At 43.7% G+C, this 27,500-nt stretch overlaps 1 protein-coding gene across 1 annotated transcript in view; it reads right to left on the reverse strand.

The window, feature by feature from the left end:
- Positions 1 to 15,754: 15,754 nt before the first annotated feature.
- sephs3 (selenophosphate synthetase 3) overlaps positions 15,755 to 27,500 on the reverse strand; it is a 29,084-nt gene continuing 17,338 nt past the window's right edge. The window contains exons 5-8 of the mRNA XM_064921973.1: positions 26,155 to 26,245; positions 25,787 to 25,886; positions 25,303 to 25,515; positions 15,755 to 16,560 (exon numbers count right to left, since the gene is read on the reverse strand). Of these exons, the coding sequence (XP_064778045.1) occupies positions 16,328 to 16,560; positions 25,303 to 25,515; positions 25,787 to 25,886; positions 26,155 to 26,245 (637 nt within the window). The 3' untranslated portion in view covers positions 15,755 to 16,327. The remainder of the gene's footprint in view (positions 16,561 to 25,302; positions 25,516 to 25,786; positions 25,887 to 26,154; positions 26,246 to 27,500) is intronic.

Here is a 27,500-nt window from a genome sequence, read left to right on the forward strand (position 1 = left end):
ATGGGTTAGGGGTAAGGGGTATGGGTTATGGGTTAGGGGTATGGGTTATGGTTAGGAGTATGGGTTATGGGTTAGGGGTATGGGTTATGGTTAAGGGTTATGGTTAAGGGTTAGGGGTATGGGTTATGGGTTAGGGGTAAGGGTTATGGTTAGGGGTATGGGTTATGGTTAGGGGTATGGGTTATGGTTATGGGTTAGGGGTATGGGTTATGGTTATGGTTAAGGGTTAGGGGTATGGGTTATGGTTATGGTTAGGGGTATGGGTTATGGTTAGGGGTTATGGTTAGGGGTATGGGTTATGGTTACGGGTTAGGGGTATGGGTTATGGTTATGGGTTATGGGTTAGGGGTATGGGTTATGGTTATGGGTTAGGGGTATGGGTTAGGGGTATGGGTTATGGTTAGGGGTATGGGTTATGGTTAGGGGTATGGGTTATGGTTGTGGGTATGGGTTATGGTTAGGGGTTAGGGGTATTTTATTTATTTTTATTTTTATTTCACCTTTATTTAACCAGGTAGGCTAGTTGAGAACAAGTTCTCATTTACAACTGCGACCTGGCCAAGATAAAGCATAGCAGTGTGAACAGACAACACAGAGTTACACATGGAGTAAACAATTAACAAGTCAATAACACAGTAGAAAAAAAAGGGGGAGTCTATATACAATGTGTGCAAAAGGCATGAGAAGGTAGGTGAATAATTACAATATTGCAGATTAACACTGGATTGATAAATGATCATGTACAGGTAGAGATATTGGTGTGCAAAAGAGCAGAAAAGTAAATAAATAAAAACTGTGGGGATGAGGTAGGTGAGAATGGGTGGGCTATTTACCAATAGATTATGTACAGCTGCAGCGATCGGTTAGCTGCTCAGATAGCTGATGTTTGAAGTTGGTGAGGGAGATAAAGGTCTCCAACTTCAGCGATTTTTGCAATTCGTTCCAGTCACAGGCAGCAGAGTACTGGAACGAAAGGCGGCCGAATGAGGTGTTGGCTTTAGGGATGATCAGTGAGATACACCTGCTGGAGCGCGTGCTACGGATGGGTGTTGCCATCGTGACCAGTGAACTGAGATAAGGCGGAGCTTTACCTAGCATGGCCTTGTAGACGACCTGGAGCCAGTGGGTCTTGCGACGAATATGTAGCGAGGGCCAGCCGACTAGAGCATACAAGTCGCAGTGGTGGGTAGTATAAGGTGCTTTAGTGACAAAACGGATGGCACTGTGATAAACTGCATCCAGTTTGCTGAGAAGAGTGTTGGAAGCAATTTTGTAGATGACATCGCCGAAGTCGAGGATCGGTAGGATAGTCAGTTTTACTAGGGTAAGCTTGGCAGCGTGAGTGAAGGAGGCTTTGTTACGGAATAGAAAGCCGACTCTTGATTTGATTTTCGATTGGAGATGTTTGATATGGGTCTGGAAGGAGAGTTTGCAGTCTAGCCAGACACCTAGGTACTTATAGACACCTAGGTACTTATAGGTGTCCACATATTCAAGGTCGGAACCATCCAGTGTGGTGATGCTAGTCGGGCATGCGGGTGCAGGCAGCGATCGGTTGAAAAGCATGCATTTGGTTTTACTAGCATTGAAGCTCGTTTGGAGGTTAGATAGCACAGTGTCCAATGACGGGCCGAAAGTATATAGAATGGTGTCGTCTGCGTAGAGGTGGATCAGGGAATCGCCCGCAGCAAGAGCAACATCATTGATATATACAGAGAAAAGAGTCGGCCCTAGAATTGAACCCTGTGGTACCCCCATAGAGACTGCCAGAGGACCGGACAGCATGCCCTCCGATTTGACACACTGAACTCTGTCTGCAAAGTAATTGGTGAACCAGGCAAGGCAGTCATCCGAAAAACCGAGGCTACTGAGTCTGCCGATAAGAATATGGTGATTGACAGAGTCGAAAGCCTTGGCAAGATTGATGAAGACGGCTGCACAGTACTGTCTTTTATCGATGGCGGTTATGATGTCGTTTAGTACCTTGAGTGTGGCTGAGGTGCACCCCTGACCGGCTCGGAAACCAGATTGCATAGCGGAGAAGGTACGGTGGGATTCGAGATGGTCAGTGACCTGTTTGTTGACTTGGCTTTCAAAGACCTTAGATAGGCAAGGCAGAATGGATATAGGTCTGTAACAGTTTGGGTCCAGGGTGTCTCCCCTTTGAAGAGAGGGATGACTGCGGCAGCTTTCAATCCTTGGGGATCTCAGACGATATGAAAGAGAGGTTGAACAGGCTGGTAATAGGGGTTGCGACAATGGCGGCGGATAGTTTCAGAAATAGAGGGTCCAGATTGTCAAGCCCAGCTGATTTATACGGGTCCAGGTTTTGCAGCTCTTTCAGAACATCTGCTATCTGGATTTGGGTAAAGGAGAACCTGGAGAGGCTTGGGCGAGGAGCTGCGGGGGGGGCCGGAGCTGTTGGTCGAGGTTGGAGTAGCCAGGCGGAAGGCATGGCCAGCCGTTGAGAAATGCTTGTTGAAGTTTTCAATAATCATGGATTTGTCGGTGGTGACCGTGTTCCCTAGCCTCAGTGCAGTGGGCAGCTGGGAGGAGGTGCTCTTGTTCTCCATGGACTTCACAGTGTCCCAGAACTTTTTGGAGTTGGAGCTACAGGATGCAAACTTCTGCCTGAAGAAGCTGGCCTTAGCTTTCCTGACTGACTGCGTGTATTGGTTCCGGACTTCCCTGAACAGTTGCATATCGCGGGGACTATTCGATGCTATTGCAGTCCGCCACAGGATGTTTTTGTGCTGGTCGAGGGCAGTCAGGTCTGGAGTGAACCAAGTGCTGTATCTGTTCTTAGTTCTGCATTTTTTGAACGGAGCATGCTTATCTAAAATGGTGAGGAAGTTACTCTTAAAGAATGACCAGGCATCCTCAACTGACGGGATGAGGTCAATGTCCTTCCAGGGTACCCGGGCCAGGTCGATTAGAAAGGCCTGCTCAGAGAAGTGTTTTAGGGAGCGTTTGACAGTGATGAGGGGTGGTCGTTTGACTGCGGCACCGTAGCGGATACAGGCAATGAGGCAGTGGTCGCTGAGATCCTGATTGAAGACAGCGGAGGTGTATTTGGAGGGCCAGTTGGTCAGGATGACGTCTATGAGGGTGCCCTTGCTTACAGAGTTAGGGTTGTACCTGGTGGGTTCCTTGATGATTTGTGTGAGATTGAGGGCATCTAGCTTAGATTGTAGGACTGCCAGGGTGTTAAGCATATCCCAGTTTAGGTCACCTAACAGAACAAACTCTGAAGCTAGATGGGGGGCAATCAATTCACAAATGGTGTCCAGGGCACAGCTGGGAGCTGAGGGGGGTCGGTAGCAGGCGGCAACAGTGAGAGACTTATTTCTGGAGAGAGTAATTTTCAGAATTAGTAGTTCGAACTGTTTGGGTATGGACCTGGAAAGTATGACATTACTTTGCAGGCTATCTCTGCAGTAGACTGCAACTCCTCCCCCTTTGGCAGTTCTATCTTGACGGAAGATGTTATAGTTGGGTATGGAAATCTCTGAATTTTTGGTGGCCTTCCTGAGCCAGGATTCAGACACGGCAAGGACATCAGGGTTAGCAGAGTGTGCTAAAGCAGTGAGTAAAACAAACTTAGGGAGAAGGCTTCTGATGTTGACATGCATGAAACCAAGGCTTTTTCGATCACAGAAGTCAACAAATGAGGGTGCCTGGGGACATGCAGGGCCTGGGTTTACCTCCACATCACCCGCGGAACAGAGAAGGAGTAGTATGAGGGTGCGGCTAAAGGCTATCAAAACTGGTCGCCTAGAGCGTTGGGGACAGAGAATAAGAGGAGCAGGTATCTGGGCATGGTAGAATATATTCAGGGCATAATGCGCAGACAGGGGTATGGTGGGGTGCGGGTACGGCGGAGGTAAGCCCAGGCACTGGGTGATGATGAGAGAGGTTTTATCTCTGGACATGCTGGTTGTAATGGGTGAGGTCACCGCATATGTGGGAGGTGGGACAAAGGAGGTATCAGGGGTATGAAGAGTGGAACTAGGCGCTCCATTGTGAACTAAAACAATGATAACTAACCTGAACAACAGTATACAAGGCATATTGACAATTGAGAGAGACATACAGCGAGGCATACAGTAATCACAGGTGTTGAACTGGGAATGGGTTATGGTTATGGGTTATGGTTAGGGTTATGGGTTATGGTTATGGGTTATGGTTAGGGGTATGGGTTAGGGGTATGGGTTATGGTTATGGGTTAGGAGTATGGATTATGGTTATGGTTAGGGGTATGGGTTATGGTTATGGTTTAGGGGTATGGTTATGGGTTAGGGGTATGGGTTAGGGGTATGGTTATGGGTTAGGGGTATGGGTTAGGGGTATGGGTTATGGTTAGGGGTATGGGTTATGGCTATGGGTTAGGGGTATGGGTTATGGTTAGGGGTATGGGTTATGGGTTATGGCTATGGGTTAGGGGTATGGGTTATGGTTATGGGTTAGGGGTTATGGGTTAGGGGTATGGGTTATGGTTATGGGTTAGGGGTATGGGTTATGGTTATGGGTTAGGGGTTATGGGTTAGGGGTATGGGTTATGGTTATGGGTTAGGGGTATGGGTTATGGTTATGGGTTAGGGGTTATGGGTTATGGGTTAGGGGTATGGGTTATGGTTATGGGTTAGGAGTATGGATTATGGTTATGGTTAGGGGTATGGGTTATGGTTATGGTTTAGGGGTATGGTTATGGGTTAGGGGTATGGGTTAGGGGTATGGTTATGGGTTAGGGGTATGGGTTAGGGGTATGGGTTATGGTTATGGGTTAGGGGTTACAAAATGAAAAGCAACATTTATCTACTGATTCACTGTCACTTTAATGCCCTTCTGAGGCAGGGTCAGTCAGTAGAGACAGGGTCAGTCAGTAGTGGGACAGTAGATACAGGGTCAGACAGGGTCAGTCAGTGGGGACAGAGACAGGGTCAGTCAGTGGAGACAGAGACAGGGTCAGTCAGTGGGGACAGAGACAGGGTCAGTCAGTGGGGACAGAGACAGGGTCAGTCAGTGGGGACAGAAACAGGGTCAGTCAGTGGGGACAGAGACAGGGTCAGTCAGTGGGGACAGAGACAGGGTCAGTCAGTGGGGACAGAGACAGGGTCAGTCAGTGGGGACAGAGACAGGGTCAGTCAGTGGGGACAGAGACAGGGTCAGTCAGTCAGTGGGGACAGAGACAGGGTCCGTCAGTGGGGACAGAGACAGGGTCCGTCAGTGGGGACAGAGACAGGGTCAGTCAGTGGGGACAGAGACAGGGTCAGTCAGTCAGTGGGGACAGAGACAGGGTCAGTCAGTGGGGACAGAGACAGGGTCAGTCAGTCAGAGGAGACAGAGACAGGGTCAGTCAGTCAGTGGGGACAGAGACAGGGTCCGTCAGTGGGGACAGAGACAGGGTCAGTCAGTGGGGACAGAGACAGGGTCAGTCAGTCAGTGGGGACAGAGACAGGGTCAGTCAGTGGGGACAGAGACAGGGTCAGTCAGTGGGGACAGAGACAGGGTCAGTCAGTGGGGACAGAAACAGGGTCAGTCAGTGGGGACAGAGACAGGGTCAGTCAGTGGGGACAGAGACAGGGTCAGTCAGTGGGGACAGAGACAGGGTCAGTCAGTGGGGACAGAGACAGGGTCAGTCAGTGGGGACAGAGACAGGGTCAGTCAGTGGGGACAGAGATAGGGTCAGTCAGTGGGGACAGAGACAGGGTCAGTCAGTGGGGACAGAGACAGGGTCAGTCAGTGGGGACAGAGACAGGGTCAGTCAGTGGGGACAGAGACAGGGTCAGTCAGTGGGGACAGAGACAGGGTCAGTCAGTGGGGACAGAGACAGGGTCAGTCAGTGGAGACAGAGACAGGGTCAGTCAGTGGAGACAGAGACAGGGTCAGTCAGTGGGGACAGAGACAGGGTCAGTTAGTGGGGACAGAGACAGGGTCAGTCAGTGGGGACAGAGACAGGGTCAGTCAGTGGGGACAGAGACAGGGTCAGTCAGTGGGGACAGAGACAGGGTCAGTCAGTGGGGACAGAGACAGGGTCAGTCAGTGGGGACAGAGACAGGGTCAGTTAGTGGGGACAGAGACAGGGTCAGTCAGTGGGGACAGAGACAGGGTCAGTCAGTGGGGACAGAGACAGGGTCAGTCAGCCAGTGGGGACAGAGACAGGGTCAGTCAGTGGAGACAGAGAAAGGGTCAGTCAGTGGGGACAGAGACAGGGTCAGTCAGTGGGGACAGAGACAGGGTCAGTCAGTCAGTGGGGACAGAAACAGGGTCAGTCAGTGGGGACAGAGACAGGGTCAGTCAGTGGAGACAGAGACAGGGTCAGTCAGTGGAGACAGAGACAGGGTCAGTCAGTGGGGACAGAGACAGGGTCAGTTAGTGGGGACAGAGACAGGGTCAGTCAGTGGGGACAGAGACAGGGTCAGTCAGTGGGGACAGAGACAGGGTCAGTCAGTGGGGACAGAGACAGGGTCAGTCAGTGGGGACAGAGACAGGGTCAGTCAGTGGGGACAGAGACAGGGTCAGTCAGTGGGGACAGAGACAGGGTCAGTCAGTGGGGACAGAGATAGGGTCAGTCAGTGGGGACAGAGACAGGGTCAGTCAGTGGGGACAGAGACAGGGTCAGTCAGCCAGTGGGGACAGAGACAGGGTCAGTCAGTGGAGACAGAGACAGGGTCAGTCAGTGGGGACAGAGACAGGGTCAGTCAGTGGGGACAGAGACAGGGTCAGTCAGTGGGGACAGAGACAGTGTCAGTCAGTGGGGACAGAGACAGGGTCAGTCAGTGGGGACAGAGACAGGGTCAGTCAGTGGGGACAGAGACAGGGTCAGTCAGTGGGGACAGAGACAGGGTCAGTCAGTCAGTGGGGACAGAGACACGGTCAGTCAGTGGGGACAGAGACAGGGTCAGTCAGTGGGGACAAAGACAGGGTCAGTCAGTGGGGACAGAGACAGGGTCAGTCAGTCAGTGGGGACAGAGACAGGGTCAGTCAGTGGGGACAGAGACAGGGTCAGTCAGTGGGGACAGAGACAGGGTCAGTCAGTGGGGACAGAGACAGGGTCAGTCAGTGGGGACAGAGACAGGGTCAGTCAGTGGGGACAGAGACAGGGTCAGTCAGTGGGGACAGAGACAGGGTCAGTCAGTGGGGACAGAGACAGGGTCAGTCAGTGGGGACAGAGACAGGGTCAGTCAGTGGGGACAGAGACAGGGTCAGTCAGTGGAGACAGAGACAGGGTCAGTCAGTGGGGACAGAGACAGGGTCAGTCAGTGGGGACAGAGACAGGGTCAGTCAGTGGGGACAGAGACAGGGTCAGTCAGTGGAGACAGAGACAGGGTCAGTCAGTGGGGACAGAGACAGGGTCAGTCAGTGGAGACAGAGACAGGGTCAGTCAGTGGGGACAGAGACAGGGTCAGTCAGTGGGGACAGAGACAGGGTCAGTCAGTGGGGATAGAGACAGGGTCAGTCAGTGGGGACAGAGACAGGGTCAGTCAGTGGGGACAGAAACAGGGTCAGTCAGTGGGGACAGAGACAGGGTCAGTCAGTGGGGACAGAGACAGGGTCAGTCAGTCAGTGGGGACAGAGACAGGGTCAGTCAGTGGGGACAGAGACAGGGTCAGTCAGTCAGTGGGGACAGAGACAGGGTCAGTCAGTGGGGACAGAGACAGGGTCAGTCAGTGGGGACAGAGACAGGGTCAGTCAGTGGGGACAGAGACAGGGTCAGTCAGTGGGGACAGAGACAGGGTCAGTCAGTGGGGACAGATACAGGGTCAGTCAGTGGGGACAGAGACAGGGTCAGTCAGTGGGGACAGAGACAGGGTCAGTCAGTGGGGACAGAGACAGGGTCAGTCAGTGGGGACAGAGACAGGGTCAGCTCAGTGGGGACAGAGACAGGGTCAGTCAGTCAGTGGGGACAGAGACAGGGTCAGTCAGTGGGGACAGAGACAGGGTCAGTCAGTGGGGACAGAGACAGGGTCAGTCAGTGGGGACAGAGACAGGGTCAGCTCAACATGTACTGTGGCTTCCCCGTATTAAGAACTACAGCTCCCAGAATACACTGGATGTTACCAAGCGATCTGTGTCAAATGGTGCTTTTTCTGATTGTGTTCAACAGATATCATCCAACTGTCTCCTGAGGTGCACATTTAGAGCACAGTCCTCTTAGTCCTGAATCACTTACTTGCATACCCCATGTTCTTCATGTTTCCAGTGGTTGTGTGGTGTGCTTTGTGCACTTTTACCATCCCCCACTAATCCAAATTCACGACCAGCTCTCGTTCGTGTTGGGCTCAAGTGCTCGTGCACATGTACCTATGGGCTTCTGAGACCGGAACTTGCAAGATGTCAGCCCCCATGAATCTTTGTAAAATATTTTTTAAATTATTTTTATTAACAACAAATCAATACATAAAGCACATCAGGGAACACAAGCATACATAGATTACAAACAATGGATAATCGAGCTAGGGGCGGGGCTAGGGGGTACAATATCACATTACAATTACACAAGGACCTTAAGCAACATGCATATACTTACAATTCTAACAGCTTTTGTTAGTAGAGCATTTAACCATCTTTAAAATAAAGTTCAATTTCTTTTTGTAGGGTAAGAAAATTTGGTTTTCTGTTTGTAAATTTACATTTGTGTATATGAAATTTGGCCAAAAGAATAATGAAATAAATTACATAAAAATATTTCAGCTTATTTCTATCGTATGTAAAGAATCCAAGCAGTACATCTCTCCACAATAGTGTAAAATCTTCATAAATGTGTTCAATTATAAACCTACTGATGTCTTGCCACATGCATACAATGCCAAAAAAGATGCAACACTGTTTCTGGGTGGTCATTACAAAAGGAGCAATTTGAGTTGATGTTTTCCTTAAACTTAATATAGTGGTTGGCAGGATAATATTTATGAATCATTTTAAAGGGAACTTATTACATTTTGTTAACAAGTAGGTATGTGTGTGGCAACATCCAAACTTTTTTCCAACAGATATTATCAATAAATCCATTCCAATAAGGCATGACATGAGGTATAGATACAACATGCTGCTGAAACAAGGTTCGTATCGCTCTGTTGTTGAATGGACCAAAAGAGAAACAAATCTTTCCTACTGATGAGTCAACAGGGTCAATAGAAGGTCGGCTCTGAGGGTCAGGTCTTGACACGTTCCTGAATAACAGAGCAACACCTGAGGGAATGGCATCTAAAACAATTACAACCTCTTTAGGTGTTACAGGGACCTTGTAAAGTGATACGAATTCTTTATAACTGAGTAAAAGACCCTCTGCATTTACCAGTTGGCTCACCAATAGGATATTATTTTGGAACCAATATTCTAAAAACAGAGAGGTATTTTTATATAATATATCCCGATTATTCCATATATAATATCTGTGTGGAGAAAAATTATGTTTATAAATGAAGGACAAGAAGACCTGCCGATGAAAAACAGAAAGTTTCACTGGAACTTTGTCAATATTATAATTGCAAAAACAACATGAAGTTAAGGCCACCAAAAGTAGAGAAGACATGATGAGGAATAAAATTCCGGATAGAAGTGGGTCTTCTTAGGAATTGTTTTATCCAATTGATTTTAAAAGTATTGTTTAAACTAGTAAAGTCCAGAAAATTCAGCCCACCATTCTCATAAGTGTTCATTACAACAGTTTTCCTAATATAATGGATACTGTTTCTCCACAGAAAGTTGAAAAGCATCTGTTCTATCTCCTTGCTTATTTTACTGTCAAGATATAAAGATAGAGCACCATATGTTAGTCTAGAGATACCTTCAGCCTTGGTTATTAGGAATCAACCTTTTAAAGATAAGTCCCTCTGTCGCCATTGATTTAGTTTCTTCTGGGGTTTTTTAATAAGAGGGTTCAAATTCAGTAAGCCTCTTGACATCTGATCCTTTGTAATGGTTATGCCTAAATATGGAAGTTCTTCTTTTACTGGAATACCATAATATGAAGGTGTCACACAATCTTTGAGAGCTAAGAGTTCACATTTATTAATGTTAAGATATAGACCAGACCTTTGGAAAAGGATTGTATCACATTGATCGATATGGGAACTTGGTTAGCGACTCTCAGAAAAGTGTAGTATCATCACCCAGCTGGCTTATAATAATGTATTTACCAGCTATGGAAATACCTTGTACAGGACTGTTATTTAAAGAATTTGCAAGAAGTTGGGTGATTAATAAAAACAGGTACGGAGAGATAGGACAACCTTGCCGAATTCCTCTCTTTAACTCAAATCTAGGTGAGGTGCCATATTTCAATTTGATAGAGCTGTTACCATTTGCATAGAGAGTCTTAATAGCCTTACAGAAAAAATCCCCAAAGCCAAGTCTCTCAAGGGAGTGGAAGAGAAACTGATGCTCTACTGTGTCAAATGCTTTATAAAAATCTAAAAATAATATGAAGCTATCCTCAGTTATTAGGTCTGAGTAGTCAAGTATGTCTAATACTAGTCTGACATGTTTAGAAATATGTCTGTTCCCCATGAAGCCAGGCTGTGTTTCATCAATGATTGCATCCAGGACTTCTTTAACTCTTTTTGCAAGTAGTAAGGCTTATAAGGCTTATCTTATAGTCATTTTTATGAAGACAAATTGGACACCAGTTATCGATGAACAGCGCTTCTTTTTTAGGCTTAGGTATCAGTGTTATTAACCCCTGACTCATTGTAGGAGGGAGAACATTGTTTTTAATACTCTCTAATAAGACTTCAAATAGGTAGGGAGCTACTTATTCAGAAAATAATTTGTAAAATTCTGATGTAATTCCATCAACACCTGGTGATTTATTGTTCTTTAGATGTTTGATAGACTCTATAATCTCTTCAACTTTGATGGGTTCATCACATTGTTTAGATTCTATATCACTGATAGAGTGAATATTATTCAGCGAGTTAAAAAACATATCTGTGAATTCCTGACAGTACATAGAGCTATACAATTTTCTATAAAAATTGCTACAGTATTTAGCAATTCATTTTTGGTCATCTGTAATAACACCATCAATGTTTAACTTATGGATAGTGTTATTTTTAGAGTGAAATTTCTCAAGTCTAAAGAAATAGGATGAATTCTGTTCTTCCTCCTTCCTCAGAAGGCTCCTTCTGTTTTTAATCTATATATATTATCCAGTTTATTTAATCTATATATATTATCCAGTTTATTTAATCTATATATATAATCTATATATATTATCCAGTTTATTTAATCTATATATATTATCCAGTTTATTTAATCTATATATATTATCCAGTTTATTTAATCTATATATATTATCCAGTTTATTTAATCTATATATATTATCCAGTTTATTTAATCTATATATATTATCCAGTTTATTTAATCTATATATATTATCCAGTTTATTTAATCTATATATATTATCCAGTTTATTTAATCTATATATATTATCCAGTTTATTTAATCTATATATATTATTCAGTTTATTTAATCTATATATATTATCCAGTTTATTTAATCTATATATATAATCTATATATATTATCTAGTTTATTTAATCTATATATATTATTCAGTTTATTTAATCTATATGTATTATCCAGTTTATTTAATCTATATATATTATCCAGTTTATTTAATCTATATATATTATCCAGTTTATTTAATCTATATATATTATCCAGTTTATTTAATCTATATATATTATCCAGTTTATTTAATCTATATATATTATTCAGTTTATTTAATCTATATATATTATCCAGTTTATTTAATCTATATATATAATCTATATATATTATCCAGTTTATTTAATCTATATATATTATTCAGTTTATTTAATCTATATGTATTATCCAGTTTATTTAATCTATATATATTATCCAGTTTATTTAATCTATATATATTATCCAGTTTATTTAATCTATATATATTATCCAGTTTATTTAATCTATATATATTATCCAGTTTATTTAATCTATATATATTATCCAGTTTATTTAATCTATATATATTATCCAGTTTATTTAATCTATATATATTATCCAGTTTATTTAATCTATATATATTATTCAGTTTATTTAATCTATATATATTATCCAGTTTATTTAATCTATATATATTATCCAGTTTATTTAATCTATATATATTATCCAGTTTATTTAATCTATATATATTATCCAGTTTATTTAATCTATATATATTATCCAGTTTATTTAATCTATATATATATTATCCAGTTTATTTAATCTATATATATTATCCAGTTTATTTAATCTATATATATTATCCAGTTTATTTAATCTATATATATTATCCAGTTTATTTAATCTATATATATTATCTAGTTTATTTAATCTATATATATTATTCAGTTTATTTAATCTATATATATTATCCAGTTTATTTAATCTATATATATTATCCAGTTTATTTAATCTATATGTATTATCCAGTTTATTTTGTAAATTAGTTCCATCTTCTCCTCCCCCGAGAGGCCGGCTGGGGACCTCTGAGAAAGGGAAGTTATCTTAATGATCACCTTTTCCTCCTCAGCTCTTCTGGTCTTAGCAAGATTACTACCATATTTTCTAAGGTATTTGGACACACATTTAAAGAGCTCCCAGTTCTTGCAATAAGATTTTTCTTCACAAGCCCTTTCCCAAAAGTGTGAGAGCAGATCTTTAACCTCAAATTGAACTATATCATGATTTAATAATGAGCTATTTAGCTTCCAGTATGATGCTCTGCCAAGGTTAATATCAGGGGTAAATATTTTGATATCAATGTAAATGGCCCTATGGTCTGTGAGGGGAGTAGTACAAATATTTGTAGTAACACACTCACTATCAATACATTTGGATATGAGCCCAAAATCTATTCTGGATGGTCTGGAACCTGTTTTGTTACTCTGAATGATCTGTCGGCCGGAAACCTCTCTCTCCATATATCAGTAAGATCAAACTTCTCCATAAAAGGGATTAAACCCAAATTCTGATTGGTTGGCCTACCTGGGGGCCATCTATCAGATGAATTATCTATAGTGATGTTAAAGTCCCCTCCTGGGGGCCATCTATCAGATGAATTATCTATAGTGATGTTAAAGTCCCCTCCTATCTATAATAACCTGAGGGCCATCTATCAGATGAATTATCTATAGTAATGTTAAAGTCCCCTCCTGGGGGCCATCTATCAGATGAATTATCTATAGTGATGTTAAAGTCCCCTCCTGGGGGCCATCTATCAGTTGAATTATCTATAGTGATGTTAAAGTCCCCTCCTGAGGGCCATCTATCAGATGAATTATCTATAGTGATGTTAAAGTCCCCTCCTGGGGGCCATCTATCAGATGAATTATCTATAGTGATGTTAAAGTCCCCTCCTGAGGGCCATCTATCAGATGAATTATCTATAGTGATGTTAAAGTCCCCTCCTGGGGGCCATCTATCAGATGAATTATCTATAGTGATGTTAAAGTCCCCTCCTGGGGGCCATCTATCAGATGAATTATCTATAGTGATGTTAAAGTCCCCTCCTGGGGGCCATCTATCAGATGAATTATCTATAGTGATGTTAAAGTCCCCTCCTATCAATAATAACGCATTGGGACATTTAGATAACCAATGAAGTATATGTTTCTCTATAGATTCAAGCAACTCATCATTCTCATGTTTGGTGTTGTAGAAGTTTACAGTAATGAGTGTAATGTCATTGCAACTCATCATACTCATGTTTGGTGTTGTAGAAGTTTACAGTAATGAGTGTAATGTCATTGTAACTCATCATTCTCATGTTTGGTGTTGTAGAATTTTACAGTAATGAGCGTAATGTCATTGTATCTTATCATTCTCATGTTTGGTGTTGTAGAATTTTACAGTAATGGGCGTAATGTCATTGTAACTCATCATTCTCATGTTTGGTGTTGTACCTGTAGAAGTTTACAGTAATGAGCGTAATGTCATTGTAACTCATCATTCTCATGTTTGGTGTTGTACCCGGTAGAAGTTTACAGTAATGAGTGTAATGTCATTGTAACTCATCATTCTCATGTTTGGTGTTGTACTTGTAGAAGTTTACAGTAATGAGCGTAATGTCATTGTAACAGATCACAAGACAGATAAAGTGACCAAAGGGGTCACAGAGTGTAGAATATTACCACCAAAGGTATTTTTCATTGTAGCAACACCAGCGGAGCATTCAGATCCATGGGAAAGACAAATATTGTTGCCCCACTGTGACCTCCAGAAGTTGACATCAGCCGAAATTGAGTGAGACTCTTGAAAAAAGCTACAATCTGTTCGAAATTGTATAGCAAATAAAAATAAGGCCTTGCGCTTCACATTGTTTCGTTACCCCTCGAGCATTAAGTGTTAATATAGACAAAGACAAAACAACAAAGATGATATAAAAGTATAAACTGTAGTAGTAGGATGAGTCAAAGACGTAGGAGCAGTGAACGTAAACGATAAGGAACCGAGATCTGCACCATTTATGTCCATTTAAAGTGAACCCACACGAATCGACATATGCAATAGTGAGTAGATTACGTTGAAACAATGGTCGGCCATCTTGGTGGCAGTCTCTAGTTCTTATGCCGCGTTCAAAACAACTGGAAACTCGGTAATCTCAGACTTCCGAGCGTTCAAGGAAACTGGACACAAAGCTCCAACTGGGAAAAAATGGTTTTGAACTGTCATCCAATTCGGAATTCCAATTAGGGAACTATGTCCTCTCTAGAGCTTCGACTTTCCGACCTGAAAATCACTGCCGTCATGATTTGACCACGTATTTTTCAGAGTTCCCAGTTGTCATTGAAAACAGCATTCGATATTAAAATGATTATGGCATTAATCATGTAAACTCCTTACTCTGTTTATCTTAATCGGCGTAAGGTCATAATCGATGTGAGCAGATACCGATTAAAACAACAGGTTTTCTGAGCAATCTTTAGAATTATTAGGACATGGAAACAGCTTAATATGCGCATGTGCCAGCACCAACGCCCCACTCTTTGCGCGAGTGAAGTGATTTCGGGAAAGGTGAAAGGATGCATCTTATGTTTCAAATGTACTGTATATGTCCGAACTCAGAATCAAAAAGTCTTAAGCAAAAATAACACTGTCACTGTGCCAGAACGTTCATTTTGATTGGCGATTTTCTGTATTTATTAATCAGTAGCCTGGTTATAGATGTGTCCATGGAAACAAACGGACTGTCCACGGTCGCATTATTGTGTGCACGTAACCGTGCTCAATGACAAGAAGCTGCCGTGTGGGGACTCGTTAGGTGGCTTGTTCCAACTTAATGATACTATGTCTTGTTTTGACTGATGTCATCATGTCTATGCCAATATAGCTAAAATTCGCTAGCTAGCTAACCAACAACATTAACAATAAAGTATTTTTTTAAATCAACTTCCATTATCCAACAGTTTCTGCTATTCTCATCTTATTTGCGTCTCTTTTTCAGAGGGTTGGAAAGCGGGGCAGGCTGAAGCAGCCCACGACTGACGGATCTTTTCCCAGGTCTCCCGGGTTAGAACACGGTGATACATTTTAATATAAAATATGCCTTAATAGCAGACACTTTTATCCTGTATGCATGCATACAACATCTTATGGATGGTCGCATGCGCCGTGCTCAACCAACTGATATACAGAAGACCAATATTCTAACGTATTCCACCATTAATCATTCTGTACCCCACTGTCCTAAAAAATACATTCATTTTAAATCACACACACACAGGAAGTACCAAAGGGACAGAACAGTGAGTTGATGATCGGTTTATTGATTGTGAATTCTCCAGAAACACATAGCCAATGGCTGGAACCCAGCACATGAGCCCCACCCCCTTCCTGAGACAGACATCCACTCCGCCTGGCCCCATTGGCTGAGGTTTGGAAGGCGGAGCTTCATAAACAGGTAGGAGGGGCTTTGAGCTGAGCAGCCAGTCAGCTGGCAGAGGACATACCGGACGACCCCATTGGTCCAGAGAGAGCTGCTCAACCCTGCCTCTGAACCAATGGGTAGAGCCAGACATCCTTATAGACAAGCCAACTATCCAATAGAAACACATTAAATAAACATTTTTCCAACGACTCTCACAATGACAAAAGTTTCACCAGAAGAATGTTCTGACCCACACTCTAAAATCACATACACAACTTGATCTATTTCCCATTCACTGATTGGAGGGAAAACTGTTGGAATGTTAATTTAATTTAAAAGAGGAACCATTTGGAGTGTTGTCCATTCCCTCTCCATGTTCGGTGTTTTGGCCTGTAGCTCTGTGGCTAAACAAGGGAAAGAGATGGACAGCAACACACGTAAGAGGGAGAGTCTATGACGGCGTATCGCCAGGAGCTGGACTAGTGGAGCTGCTGTTCTCCTGATTGGCTGCAGCGGTCCCTCTCGGTTGGACTTCGATGATGCGTGGTTTGTCGATGATGCGAGCGCCGCGTTCTCCTTTCTCCACGATGCCGATGATCCAGGCTCCACCCCCAGACCCCTGACCCTTCACCTCCGCACAGAACCGGGCCGCCTGCTCTCTGGGCAGACTTACTAGAAGGCCACCTACAGGGTGAATGGGAAATAACAGTGTCATTTGGGAGTAACCTTTATTGTACATTAAAATAAAATGTTCCTAAATACTTCATGATTAAAGATAACCCTGAATGATTTGCAAATAATGATGAGTGAGAAAGCTACAGAGCATAAATATCACACCCCCAAGACATGCTAACCTCTCAACCTCTCCACATTGCAATAACAGGAGTGGTTAGCATACCGCCAAGACATGCTAACCTCTCCCCATTACAATAACAGGGGAGGTTAGCATTTTATATCATACCCCCAAGACATGCTAACCTCTCACCATTACAATAACAGGGGAGGTTAGCATTTTATATCATACCCAAGACATGCTAACCTCTCACCATTAAAATAACAGGGGAGGTTAGCATTTTATATCATACCCAAGACATGCTAACCTCTCACCATTACAATAACAGGGGAGGTTAGCATTTTATATCATACCCAAGACAGGCTAACCTCTCACCATTACAATAACAGGGGAGGTTAGCATTTTATATCATACCCAAGACATGCTAACCTCTCACCATTACAATAATAGGGGAGGTTAGCATTTTATATCATACCCAAGACATGCTAACCTCTCACCATTAAAATAACGGGAGGTTAGCATTTTATATCATACCCAAGACATGCTAACCTCTCACCATTACAATAACAGGGGAGGTTAGCATTTTATATCATACCCAAGACATGCTAACCTCTCACCATTAAAATAACGGGAGGTTAGCATTTTATATCATACCCCCAAGACATTGTAATGGTGAGAGGTTAGCATGTCTTGGGTATGATATAAAATGCTAACCTCCCCTGTTATTGTAATGGTGAGAGGTTAGCCTGTCTTGGGTATGATATAAAATGCTAACCTCCCCTGTTACTGTAATGGTGAGAGGTTAGCATTTTGAGGGGGTATGATATTTATGCCTCTAACTTTCTCACTCGTTATTCATGATACATTCAGAGTTACCCATAACCATGGTAACATACATATTACATGTAGCAGTGTTTAGACACATTCTATTCTTATTTGCAATAAAAGTGACTCCAAAATGACACAATACATTATTTATCATCTCATTTCTATTGGACACAAAATAATCTGAAACACAACCAAAAAACAAACAGCAAATGCATCCAACAAGTTTATAGAGTCACAAGTTTGATGTAGTCATTGTGTGATAGGACTATGGGACCAAACACTAAACTTCTGACTACATTTATACACGGAAGCGAATCTGTCCCTATATTTTTGTACATAAAGTGCTGTCATTTCCAAAATGGTTCACCAGATATCGATGCAAATATCCTCAAATTAAAACCACATAGTAATTTTAATGTCATTGTATCATTTCAAATCCAAAGTGCTGGAGTACAAAACCAAAACACTTTTCCAATACTTTCGGAGCTGTAAATGTGATCCGAGTCAGAGCAAAACGTAGCTAATACAGCCGGATACCAGCGTTGGTGTCGTTCAGCGTGTTGTTGTTGGTGCAACGATATCTTCTAAAAATCAGACAAATAGAGAGCAGGGATCCTTCCCTTTCAAGACGACTCAATACACAGGCGACGTTTTAGTTTCAAATGATTTACTGTGATTTGGTTTGATTGGAGGAACAAATCGATGCGATTCAGTTTGATGCGAAACGAAGCATAAACCACATTAATTTTCCATTAATTAAAATCGGCTGCGTATGGAGCTCATGAGCCTGGTCCGTCTGACCCGACTGGGAATGATGCAGGCGTGGCCAAAAGTTGAGAATGACACAAATATCAATTTCCACAAGTGTCAAAGGCTTTTATTAACAATTACATGAAGTTGATGCAAAGAGTCAATATTTGCAGTGTTGACCCTTCTTTTTCAAGACCTCTGCAATCCGCCCTGGCATGCTGTCAATTAACTTCTGGGCCACATCTTGACTGATGGCAGCCCATTCTTGCATAATCAATGCTTGGAGTTTGTGGGTTTTTGTTTGTCCACCTGCCTCTTGAGGATTGACCACAAGTTCTCAATAGGATTAAGGTCTGGGGAGTTTCCTGGCCATGGACCCAAAATATCCATGTTTTGTTCCCCGAGCCACTGAGTTATCACTTTTGCCCTTTGGCAAGGTGCTCCATCATGCTGGAAAGGCATTGTTCGTCACAATACTGTTCCTGGATGGTGGGAGAAGTTGCTCTCAGAGGATGTGTTGGTACCATTCTTTATTCATGGCTGTGTTCTTAGGCAACATTGTGAGTGAGCCCTCTCCCTTGGCTGAGAAGCAACCCCACACATGGTCTCAGGATGCTTTACTGTTGGCCTGACACAGGACTAATGGTAGCACTCACCTGGTCTTCTCCGGACAAGCTTTTCCCCAGATGCCCCAAACAAACGTCAGAGAAAATGACTTTACCCCAGTCCAATCCCTGTACCTTTTGCAGATGCACTCACACCTGCCTGCTGCCATTCCTGAGCAAGCTCTGTACTGGTGGTGCCCCGATCCCGCAGCTGAATCAACTTTAGGAGACAGTCCTGGCGCTCGCTGGACTTTCTTGGGCGACCTGAAGCATTCTTCAAGGAGAGCGGTTCAATTGTTGTGAAGTTCTTGATGATCCGATAAATGGTTGATTTAGGTGCAATCTTACTGGCAGCAATATCCTTGCCTGTGAAGCCCTTTTTGTGCAAAGCAATGATGACGGCACATGTTTCCTTGCAGGTAACCATAGTTGACTGAGGAAGAACAATGATTGACTCCTTTTGAAGCTTCCAGTCTGTTATTCGAACTCAATCAGCATGACAGAGTGATCTCCAGCCTTGTGCTCGTCAACACTCACACCTGTGTTAACGAGAGAATCAGTGACATGTCAGCTGGTCCTTTTGTGGCAGGGCTGAAATGCAGTGGAAATGTTTTTGGGGGATTCAGTTCATTTACATGGCAAAAAGAGGGACTTTGCAATTCATCTTCATAACATTCTGGACTATATTCAAATTGCCATCATACAAACTGAGGTAGCAGACTTTGTGAAAATGTATATTTGTGTCATTCAAAACTTTTGGCCACGACGGTATACTGAGTGTACAAAACATTAAGAACACCTACTATTTCCATGACATAGACGGACCAGGTGAGTACAGGTGAAAGCTGTGATCCCTTAATGTCACTTGTTAAATCCACTTTAAATCGGGGAGGAGAAAGAGGTTAAAGAAGTATTGTTTAAGCCTTGAGACATGGATTGTGTTTGTGTGCCATTCAGAGGGTGAATAGGCAAGGCAAAAGATTGAAGTGCCTTTGGTAGTTGCCAGGCACACTGGTTTAAGAACTGCAACGCTGCTAGATTTGTCACACTCAACATAGGACTGGGCGATATGGCCTAAAAATCATATTGATTTTTCAAACTTGTGCAATTCAGGGTATATATAGATTTAACCTCTAAATAAGTGTTGTACAATTAAAGGTTAAATACACTGCATTTTCCACAGTCAGCAATAATCTATTGAATTCAGGACGTAGTTAATACCTAGGCTAAATAAGCTTTCCTCAACCATCAGACCCACTAGTATTTTTTTTCCAAAATAGTTTAACCTGCTTTTTGTTGTTGTTTGCAATAATCACTAATCTGGCTTTCAATTCAGTCTATGAAAATTGCCTTTTTTTGTTTTTGTCACAAAACGCATAATGTACATTCACTAATAATGCTACCTTATTGTAGCAGGAATTAGGCTATAGAACATTAACACAGGTCTCATCAACAATCTCTCAAGCCCACGTGCTCGTGAGTAGCCAGCTAATCTTTATATTTCAAGTTGAGCCAGCTTGGATCCATTTGCTAGCTAACAAGGTATAACAGTTGAGCCAGCTTGGATCCATTTGCTAGCTAACAAGGTATAACAGTTGAATAGTAATATACAGCAATGGCACAACAAACTGAAATCCATTTTCCAGAATCAATGTTCATTAATACTTGTGTTTTAGTAGTGTCTGCTCTGAGCAGCAGTAAAATGTCTCAACTTCTCTATTACAGTAAAATAATGCCTCAACTTCTCTATTACAGTAAAATAATGCCTCAACTTCTCTATTACAGTAAAATAATGCCTCAACTTCTCTATTACAGTAAAATAATGCCTCAACTTCTCTATTACAGTAAAATAATGCCTCAACTTCTCTATTACAGTAAAATAATGCCTCAATGTGTTGGTGTCCATCCATATGGCCGATTCTGTTTGACCAAACCTCAACAGCAAATAGAGTTGAAACCGCTAGTCAGTGAGGAAGATGTGATCTTTCAACTACGTTGAAAAGTCTCCTTGACTTTTTCCACATTGTTTTACGTTAGTCTTATTCAAAAATTTATAAAAATTGTACCCCCCCCACATTGTTTTACATTAGTCTTATTGAAATTTATAAAAATTGTACCCATCCCCACCTTTGTCAATTTACACACAATACCCCATAATGACAAGAGTTTTTTTTAGCAATTTTTTCACATGTATTAAAATAAAAAAAAATGAAATATAACATTTACATAAGTATTTAGACACTTTACTCAGTACTTTGTTGAAGCATTTGGCAGCGATTACAGCCTCCTGTCTTCTTGGGTATGACACTACAAGCTTGGCACACTTGTATTTGGTGAGTTTCTCCCATTCTTCTCTGCAGATCCTCTCAAGCTCTATCAGCTTGGACGGGGAGCGTCATTGCACAGCTATTTTCAGGTTTCTCCAGAGATGTTCGATCAGGTTCAAGTCCAGGCTCTGGCTGGGCCACTCAAGGACATTCAGAGACGTGTCCTTAGGGTGGTTGTCCTGTTGGATGGTGACCCTTTGTCTGGAGCAGGTTTTCATCAAGGAACTCTGTACTTTGCTCTGTTCATCTTTACCGCGATCCTGACTAGTCTCCCAGTCCCTGCAGCTGAAAAACATCCCTACAGCATGATGCTGCCACCACCATGCTTCACCGTAGCGATGGTGCCAGGTTTCCTCCAGACGTGACGCTTGGCATACAGGCCAAAGAATCAGACCAGAGAATCTTGTTTTTCATGGTCAAGAGTCTTTAGGTTCCTTTTGGCAAACTCCAAGCGTGCTGTCATGTGCCTTTTACTGAGGAGTGGTTTCCGTCTGGCCACTGTACCATAAAGGCCTGATTGGTGGAGTGCTGCAGAACTGGTTGTCCTTCTGAGGAACTATAGATCTCTGTCAGAGTGACCATTGGGTCCTTGGTCACCTCCTTGACCAAGGCCCTTCTCCTGATTGCTCAGTTTGGCCGGGCAACCAGCTCTAGGAAGAGTCTTGGTGGTTCCAAACATCTTCCATTTAAGAATGATGGAGGCCACTGTGTTATTGGGGACCTTCAATGCTGCAGAAATGTTTTGGTACCCTTCCCCACATCTGTGTCTCGGAGCTCTACAGACAATCCCGTCAACCTCATGGCTTGGTTTTTGCTCTGAAGTACTGTCAACTGTGGGACCTTATATAGACAGGTGTGTGCATTTCCAAATCATGTCCAATCAATTGAATTTACCACAGGTGGACTCCAATCAACTTGTAGAAACATCAAGGATGATCAATGGAAACAGGATGTACCTGAGCTCAATTTCAAGTCTCACAGGAGAGTCTGAATACTGATGTAAATAAGGTAGGTTGTTTTATTTTTTATTAATATAGACTGTCACGTCTGTCACATGTGCTCAGTGTGAACCTGCTTTCATCTGTGAAGAGCACAGGGCGCCAGTGGCGAATTTGCCAATCTTGGTGTTCTCTGGCAAATGAAAAACGTCCTGCACAGTGTTGGGCTGTAAGCACAACCCCCACCTGTGGACGTCGGGCCCTCATACCACCCTTATGGAGTCTGTTTCTGACCCTTTGAGCAGACACATACACATTTGTGGCCTGCTGGAGGTCATTTTGCAGGGCTCTGGCAGTGCTCCTCCTGCTCCTGCTCCTTGCACAAAGGCGGAGGTAGCGGTCCTGCTGCTGGGTTGTTGCCCTCCTACGGCCTCCTCCACGTCTCCTGATGTACTGGCCTGTCTCCTGGTAGCGCCTCCATGCTCTGGACACTACGCTGACAGACACAGCAAACCTGCTTGCCACAGCTCGCATTGATGTGCCATCCTAGATGAGCTGCACTACCTGAGCCACTTGTGTGGGTTGTAGACTCCGTCTCATGCTACCACTAGAGTGAAAGCACCGCCAGCATTCAAGTGACCAAAACATCAGCCAGGAAGCATAGGAACTGAGAAGTGGTCTGTGGTCCCCACCTGCAGAACCACTCCTTTATTGGGGGTGTCTTGCTAATTGCTTATAATTTCCACCTGTTGTCTATTCCATTTGCACAACAGCATGTGAAATGTATTGTCAATCAGTGTTGCTTCCTAAGTGGACAGTTTGATTTCACAGAAGTGTGATTGACTTGGAGTTGCATTGTGCTGTTTAAGTGTTCCCTTTATTTTTTTGAGCAGTGTAATATAGCACAACTTTGGATTTCACCCCATCTCATAATCAAACATCAACCTTTAAAAAGCAAAGAGAAGCTATCCAACAGACCATAACATTAAGCTTCAAATGTTGAGGTAGCAGCACAAGGCTACACACAAATGTTCGTTTCATAAAGAAATTGACGGGAAAACTCCATTGCCAAAAGCGCACTGCACATACAGGCTTGACAGATAGGAAAGTATCAATTAGAAATTAGAGATCTAAAGATGCAACAACTAGCATGGGATGCTAATATGACTAGGACTATCATCAACTGGCATGGGATGCTAATATGACTAGGACTATCATCAACTGGCATGGGATGCTAATATGACTAGGACTATCATCAACTGGCATGGGATGCTAATATGACTAGGACTATCATCAACTAGCATGGGATGCTAATATGACTAGGACTATCATCAACTAGCATGGGATGCTAATATGACTAGGACTATCATCAACTAGCATGGGATGCTAATATGACTAGGACTATCATCAGCTAGCATGGGATGCTAATATGACTAGGACTATCATCAACTAGCATGGGATGCTAATATGACTAGGACTATCATCAACTGGCATGGGATGCTAATATGACTAGGACTATCATCAACTGGCATGGGATGCTAATATGACTAGGACTATCATCAACTAGCATGGGATGCTAATATGACTAGGACTATCATCCTAATATGACTAGGACTATCATCAACTAGCATGGGATGCTAATATGACTAGGACTGTTTGAGCTACTGGACAATGAAAGAAAGTTGATTTGACAACCAACAGAACATGGGAGAAATATGCTACTGATTTCAATGGCATATGAAAGTCTTCACAAAATCACTTTGACTAGGCTACTTTGAAGCAAGGTAAGACATGCCTCATAATATGAAATAAATAAAAAAAACTTTCAAACAACGAAGTATACGTTTTCAAAATGCATACTGCATATTTCAAATGTGTGACATGCTCAAGCCTGCCTAAGCACTTGAATGGAGAATGGGAAGCGCGCTTCAATTACCAGCTGAGAAATAAAAATAGCTTCTTTTAAATCGTGGCCATCAAAACACGCGATTGCAGTTAGAATTGTTTAGCATTGATTGGTCTCGTTGATTAAAGCACGTTTAGTTCCAATAGCAAAGAAAGAGCCATTTGAAGAGCTGTAGCAACAGCTCTTGCACTTTGACAGATTTTCCACTCAAATATAGGATCTGTATGTTGTGTGCTGAATATGATGGGCTACATAACCACCAATGAAAATACGCACCAATTTAATTCCACAAAGTTATGCAAATTAACCTATATACATAAGCATGACAAGTCAAAATGTATAGGGTCCCTATACACTGACCAACACTTTGGTTCCTACCCTGTTACAATAGTGCCTCCATAGAGACCCTACTAGTATTCTAATTCCTATGAACGCCTCCCTGGCTTTTTAATTCGCTGTCGTGCTAAAAACTGTTTTCAAAGTGCCCAGTATTACATTCTAACTACAGAATAATCATTCTATTTCCATGATTCCAACAATTTACTTATGTTTTGATCTAATTGCAATATTTGGTCAAAATTAAGGCCTAGATACTTTTGGCCACACCGTGCAGCCCTTAAGCGGCAGTGTAGACATCTCAAATTAGAAACCTTTGGTTGAAGTTTGATTAAACAGTATAAAACAGGCCTCCCAAGTGCATCGCAGTGCTAACTGTGCCACTAGAGATTCTGGGTTCGAGTCCAGGCTCTGTCGCAGCCGGCCGGGACCGGGAGACCCATGGGGCGGCGCACAATTAGCCCAGCGTCGTCCGAGTTAGGGGAGGGTTTGGCAGGCAGGGATGTCCTTGTCCCATCATGCACTAGCGACTCCTGTGGTGGACCTGAGCGCAGTCCACGCTAACGCGGTTGCCAGGTGTACGGTGTTTCCTCCGACACATTGGTGCGGCTGGCTTCCGGGTTAAGCAGGCGTTGGGTTTCGGAGGATGCACGGCTCTCGACCTTCGCCTCTCCCGAGTCCATACGGGAGTTGCAGCGATGAGACAAGACTGTAACTACCAATTGGATACCAGGACATTGGGGCAAAAACAGAGTAAATAGATGAATAAAAACACTATGAAACCATCAGAATGGAGATAGACCCAATGAAATCACTTCGAATATATGTGTTGACACCCTGGGTTCACTCATAAAGCAAATGAAGAACTTTGATTACTCAAAAACATAAAATAAATACGAAACATATTGGTAGATGATATTTTGGCCAAGCTCTAGTCTCCTACCAGATGTCTCCGAGGACGTCCCCCCCAGCAGGTTGAAGATGTTTCCATAGGCCTTGCTGATGGCGGCCATCTTGGCAATGATGGGGAGGTTGTGGATGACGAAGGCTACCTCAGCACGTTGCATCGTCGCTAGGTTACGGGCGTGCCCTAGCAACCCAAACCCAGTCACGTCTGTTGCAGCGTGGGCCTGGAACCTGTGCATGAGGCCTGCCGCTGTGATCGCACACAAACACACAGTGGGTTGTTACAGACTAGGTTGCTGTGTGTGTTATGTTAATGTGTGTGTGTGGGGGGGGATGGGCTCGTCAGTTTTTAACTGAATGCAATCAACTGAAATGTGTCTTCCACATTTAACCCCTCTGAATCAGAGAGGTAGGTGCGGGGCCTTAATTGATGGCTCGGGGATTCAAATCAGCAGCCTTCCGGTGACTGGCCCAAAGCGCTTAAATCGCTAGGCTACCTGTTAAATTAGTGTGTGTGTTACCTGTGCGGTTGAGCGTTGCCATGGAGAACATGGCTTCCTGGTAGGCCTGCTCCACTTCCTCCTTAGAGACCACTAGCTTGATCTTATTCCACCTCTCTGGCTGCACGCACACATACACACAAGAGGCAGAGAAGTAGGGATCGAAAGAGGAGAGATTATTTACCTATTTCAATGAGACATCCTAATTTTTGGACACTACAGAAAAATCTAAAAGAAGTCTCTGACTTCCCCAGAGAGAAAGTGAAGACAGACCAGGAAGCTAGAATATCACCTACCCGGTCTAGCCACCAGACAGATATTCTAGCATCCTGGTCTGTCTATCACCTACCTGGTCCAGCCACCAGACAGACAGCATTATGGTATAGTACCTGGTCCAGCCACTGGTGAGCGTTGACAGCTACCTGGGTTCCTAGAGGCTTGGTCAGCACCAACACGTCCCCCGGTACTGCACTGTCTGGCCTACACACACAGTAAGACACAGTATTGACAAGGAAACTCCCCATTAGAATTGATCCTGTTTGGCCCGACTCCCTAACATCAAGGTTACCAACAAGAACCGATAACTGAACAGAACACCCTGATAACACCCTGACCCCAGCCTGAACAGAACACCCTGATAACACCCTGACCCCAGCCTGAACAGAACACCCTGATAACACCCTGATAACACCCTGACCCCAGCCTGAACAGAACACCCTGATAACACCCTGACCCCAGCCTGAACAGAACACCCTGATAACACCCCGACCCCAGCCTGAACAGAACACCCTGATAACACCCTGACCCCAGCCTGAACAGAACACCCTGATAACACCCTGATAACACCCTGACCCCAGCCTGAACAGAACACCCTGATAACACCCTGATAACACCCTGACCCCAGCCTGAACAGAACACCCTGATAACACCCTGACCCCAGCCTGAACAGAACACCCTGATAACACCCTGACCCCAGCCTGAACAGAACACCCTGATAACACCCCGACCCCAGCCTGAACAGAACACCCTGATAACACCCCGACCCCAGTCTGAACAGAACACCCTGATAACACCCCGACCCCAGCCTGAACAGAACACCCTGATAACACCCTGACCCCAGCCTGAACAGAACACCCTGATAACACCCTGACCCCAGCCTGAACAGAACACCCTGATAACACCCTGACCCCAGCCTGAACAGAACACCCTGACCCCAGCCTGAACAGAACACCCTGATAACACCCTGACCCCAGCCTGAACAGAACACCCTGATAACACCCCGACCCCAGCCTGAACAGAACACCCTGATAACACCCTGACCCCAGCCTGAACAGAACACCCTGATAACACCCTGATAACACCCTGACCCCAGCCTGAACAGAACACCCTGATAACACCCTGATAACACCCTGACCCCAGCCTGAACAGAACACCCTGATAACACCCTGACCCCAGCCTGAACAGAACACCCTGATAACACCCTGACCCCAGCCTGAACAGAACACCCTGATAACACCCTGACCCCAGCCTGAACAGAACACCCTGATAACACCCCGACCCCAGTCTGAACAGAACACCCTGATAACACCCCGACCCCAGCCTGAACAGAACACCCTGATAACACCCTGACCCCAGCCTGAACAGAACACCCTGATAACACCCTGACCCCAGCCTGAACAGAACACCCTGATAACACCCCGACCCCAGCCTGAACAGAACACCCTGATAACACCCT

This window comes from Oncorhynchus masou, chromosome 18, assembly GCF_036934945.1.
Source record: "Oncorhynchus masou masou isolate Uvic2021 chromosome 18, UVic_Omas_1.1, whole genome shotgun sequence".
NCBI classification, from domain to species: domain Eukaryota; kingdom Metazoa; phylum Chordata; class Actinopteri; order Salmoniformes; family Salmonidae; genus Oncorhynchus; species Oncorhynchus masou.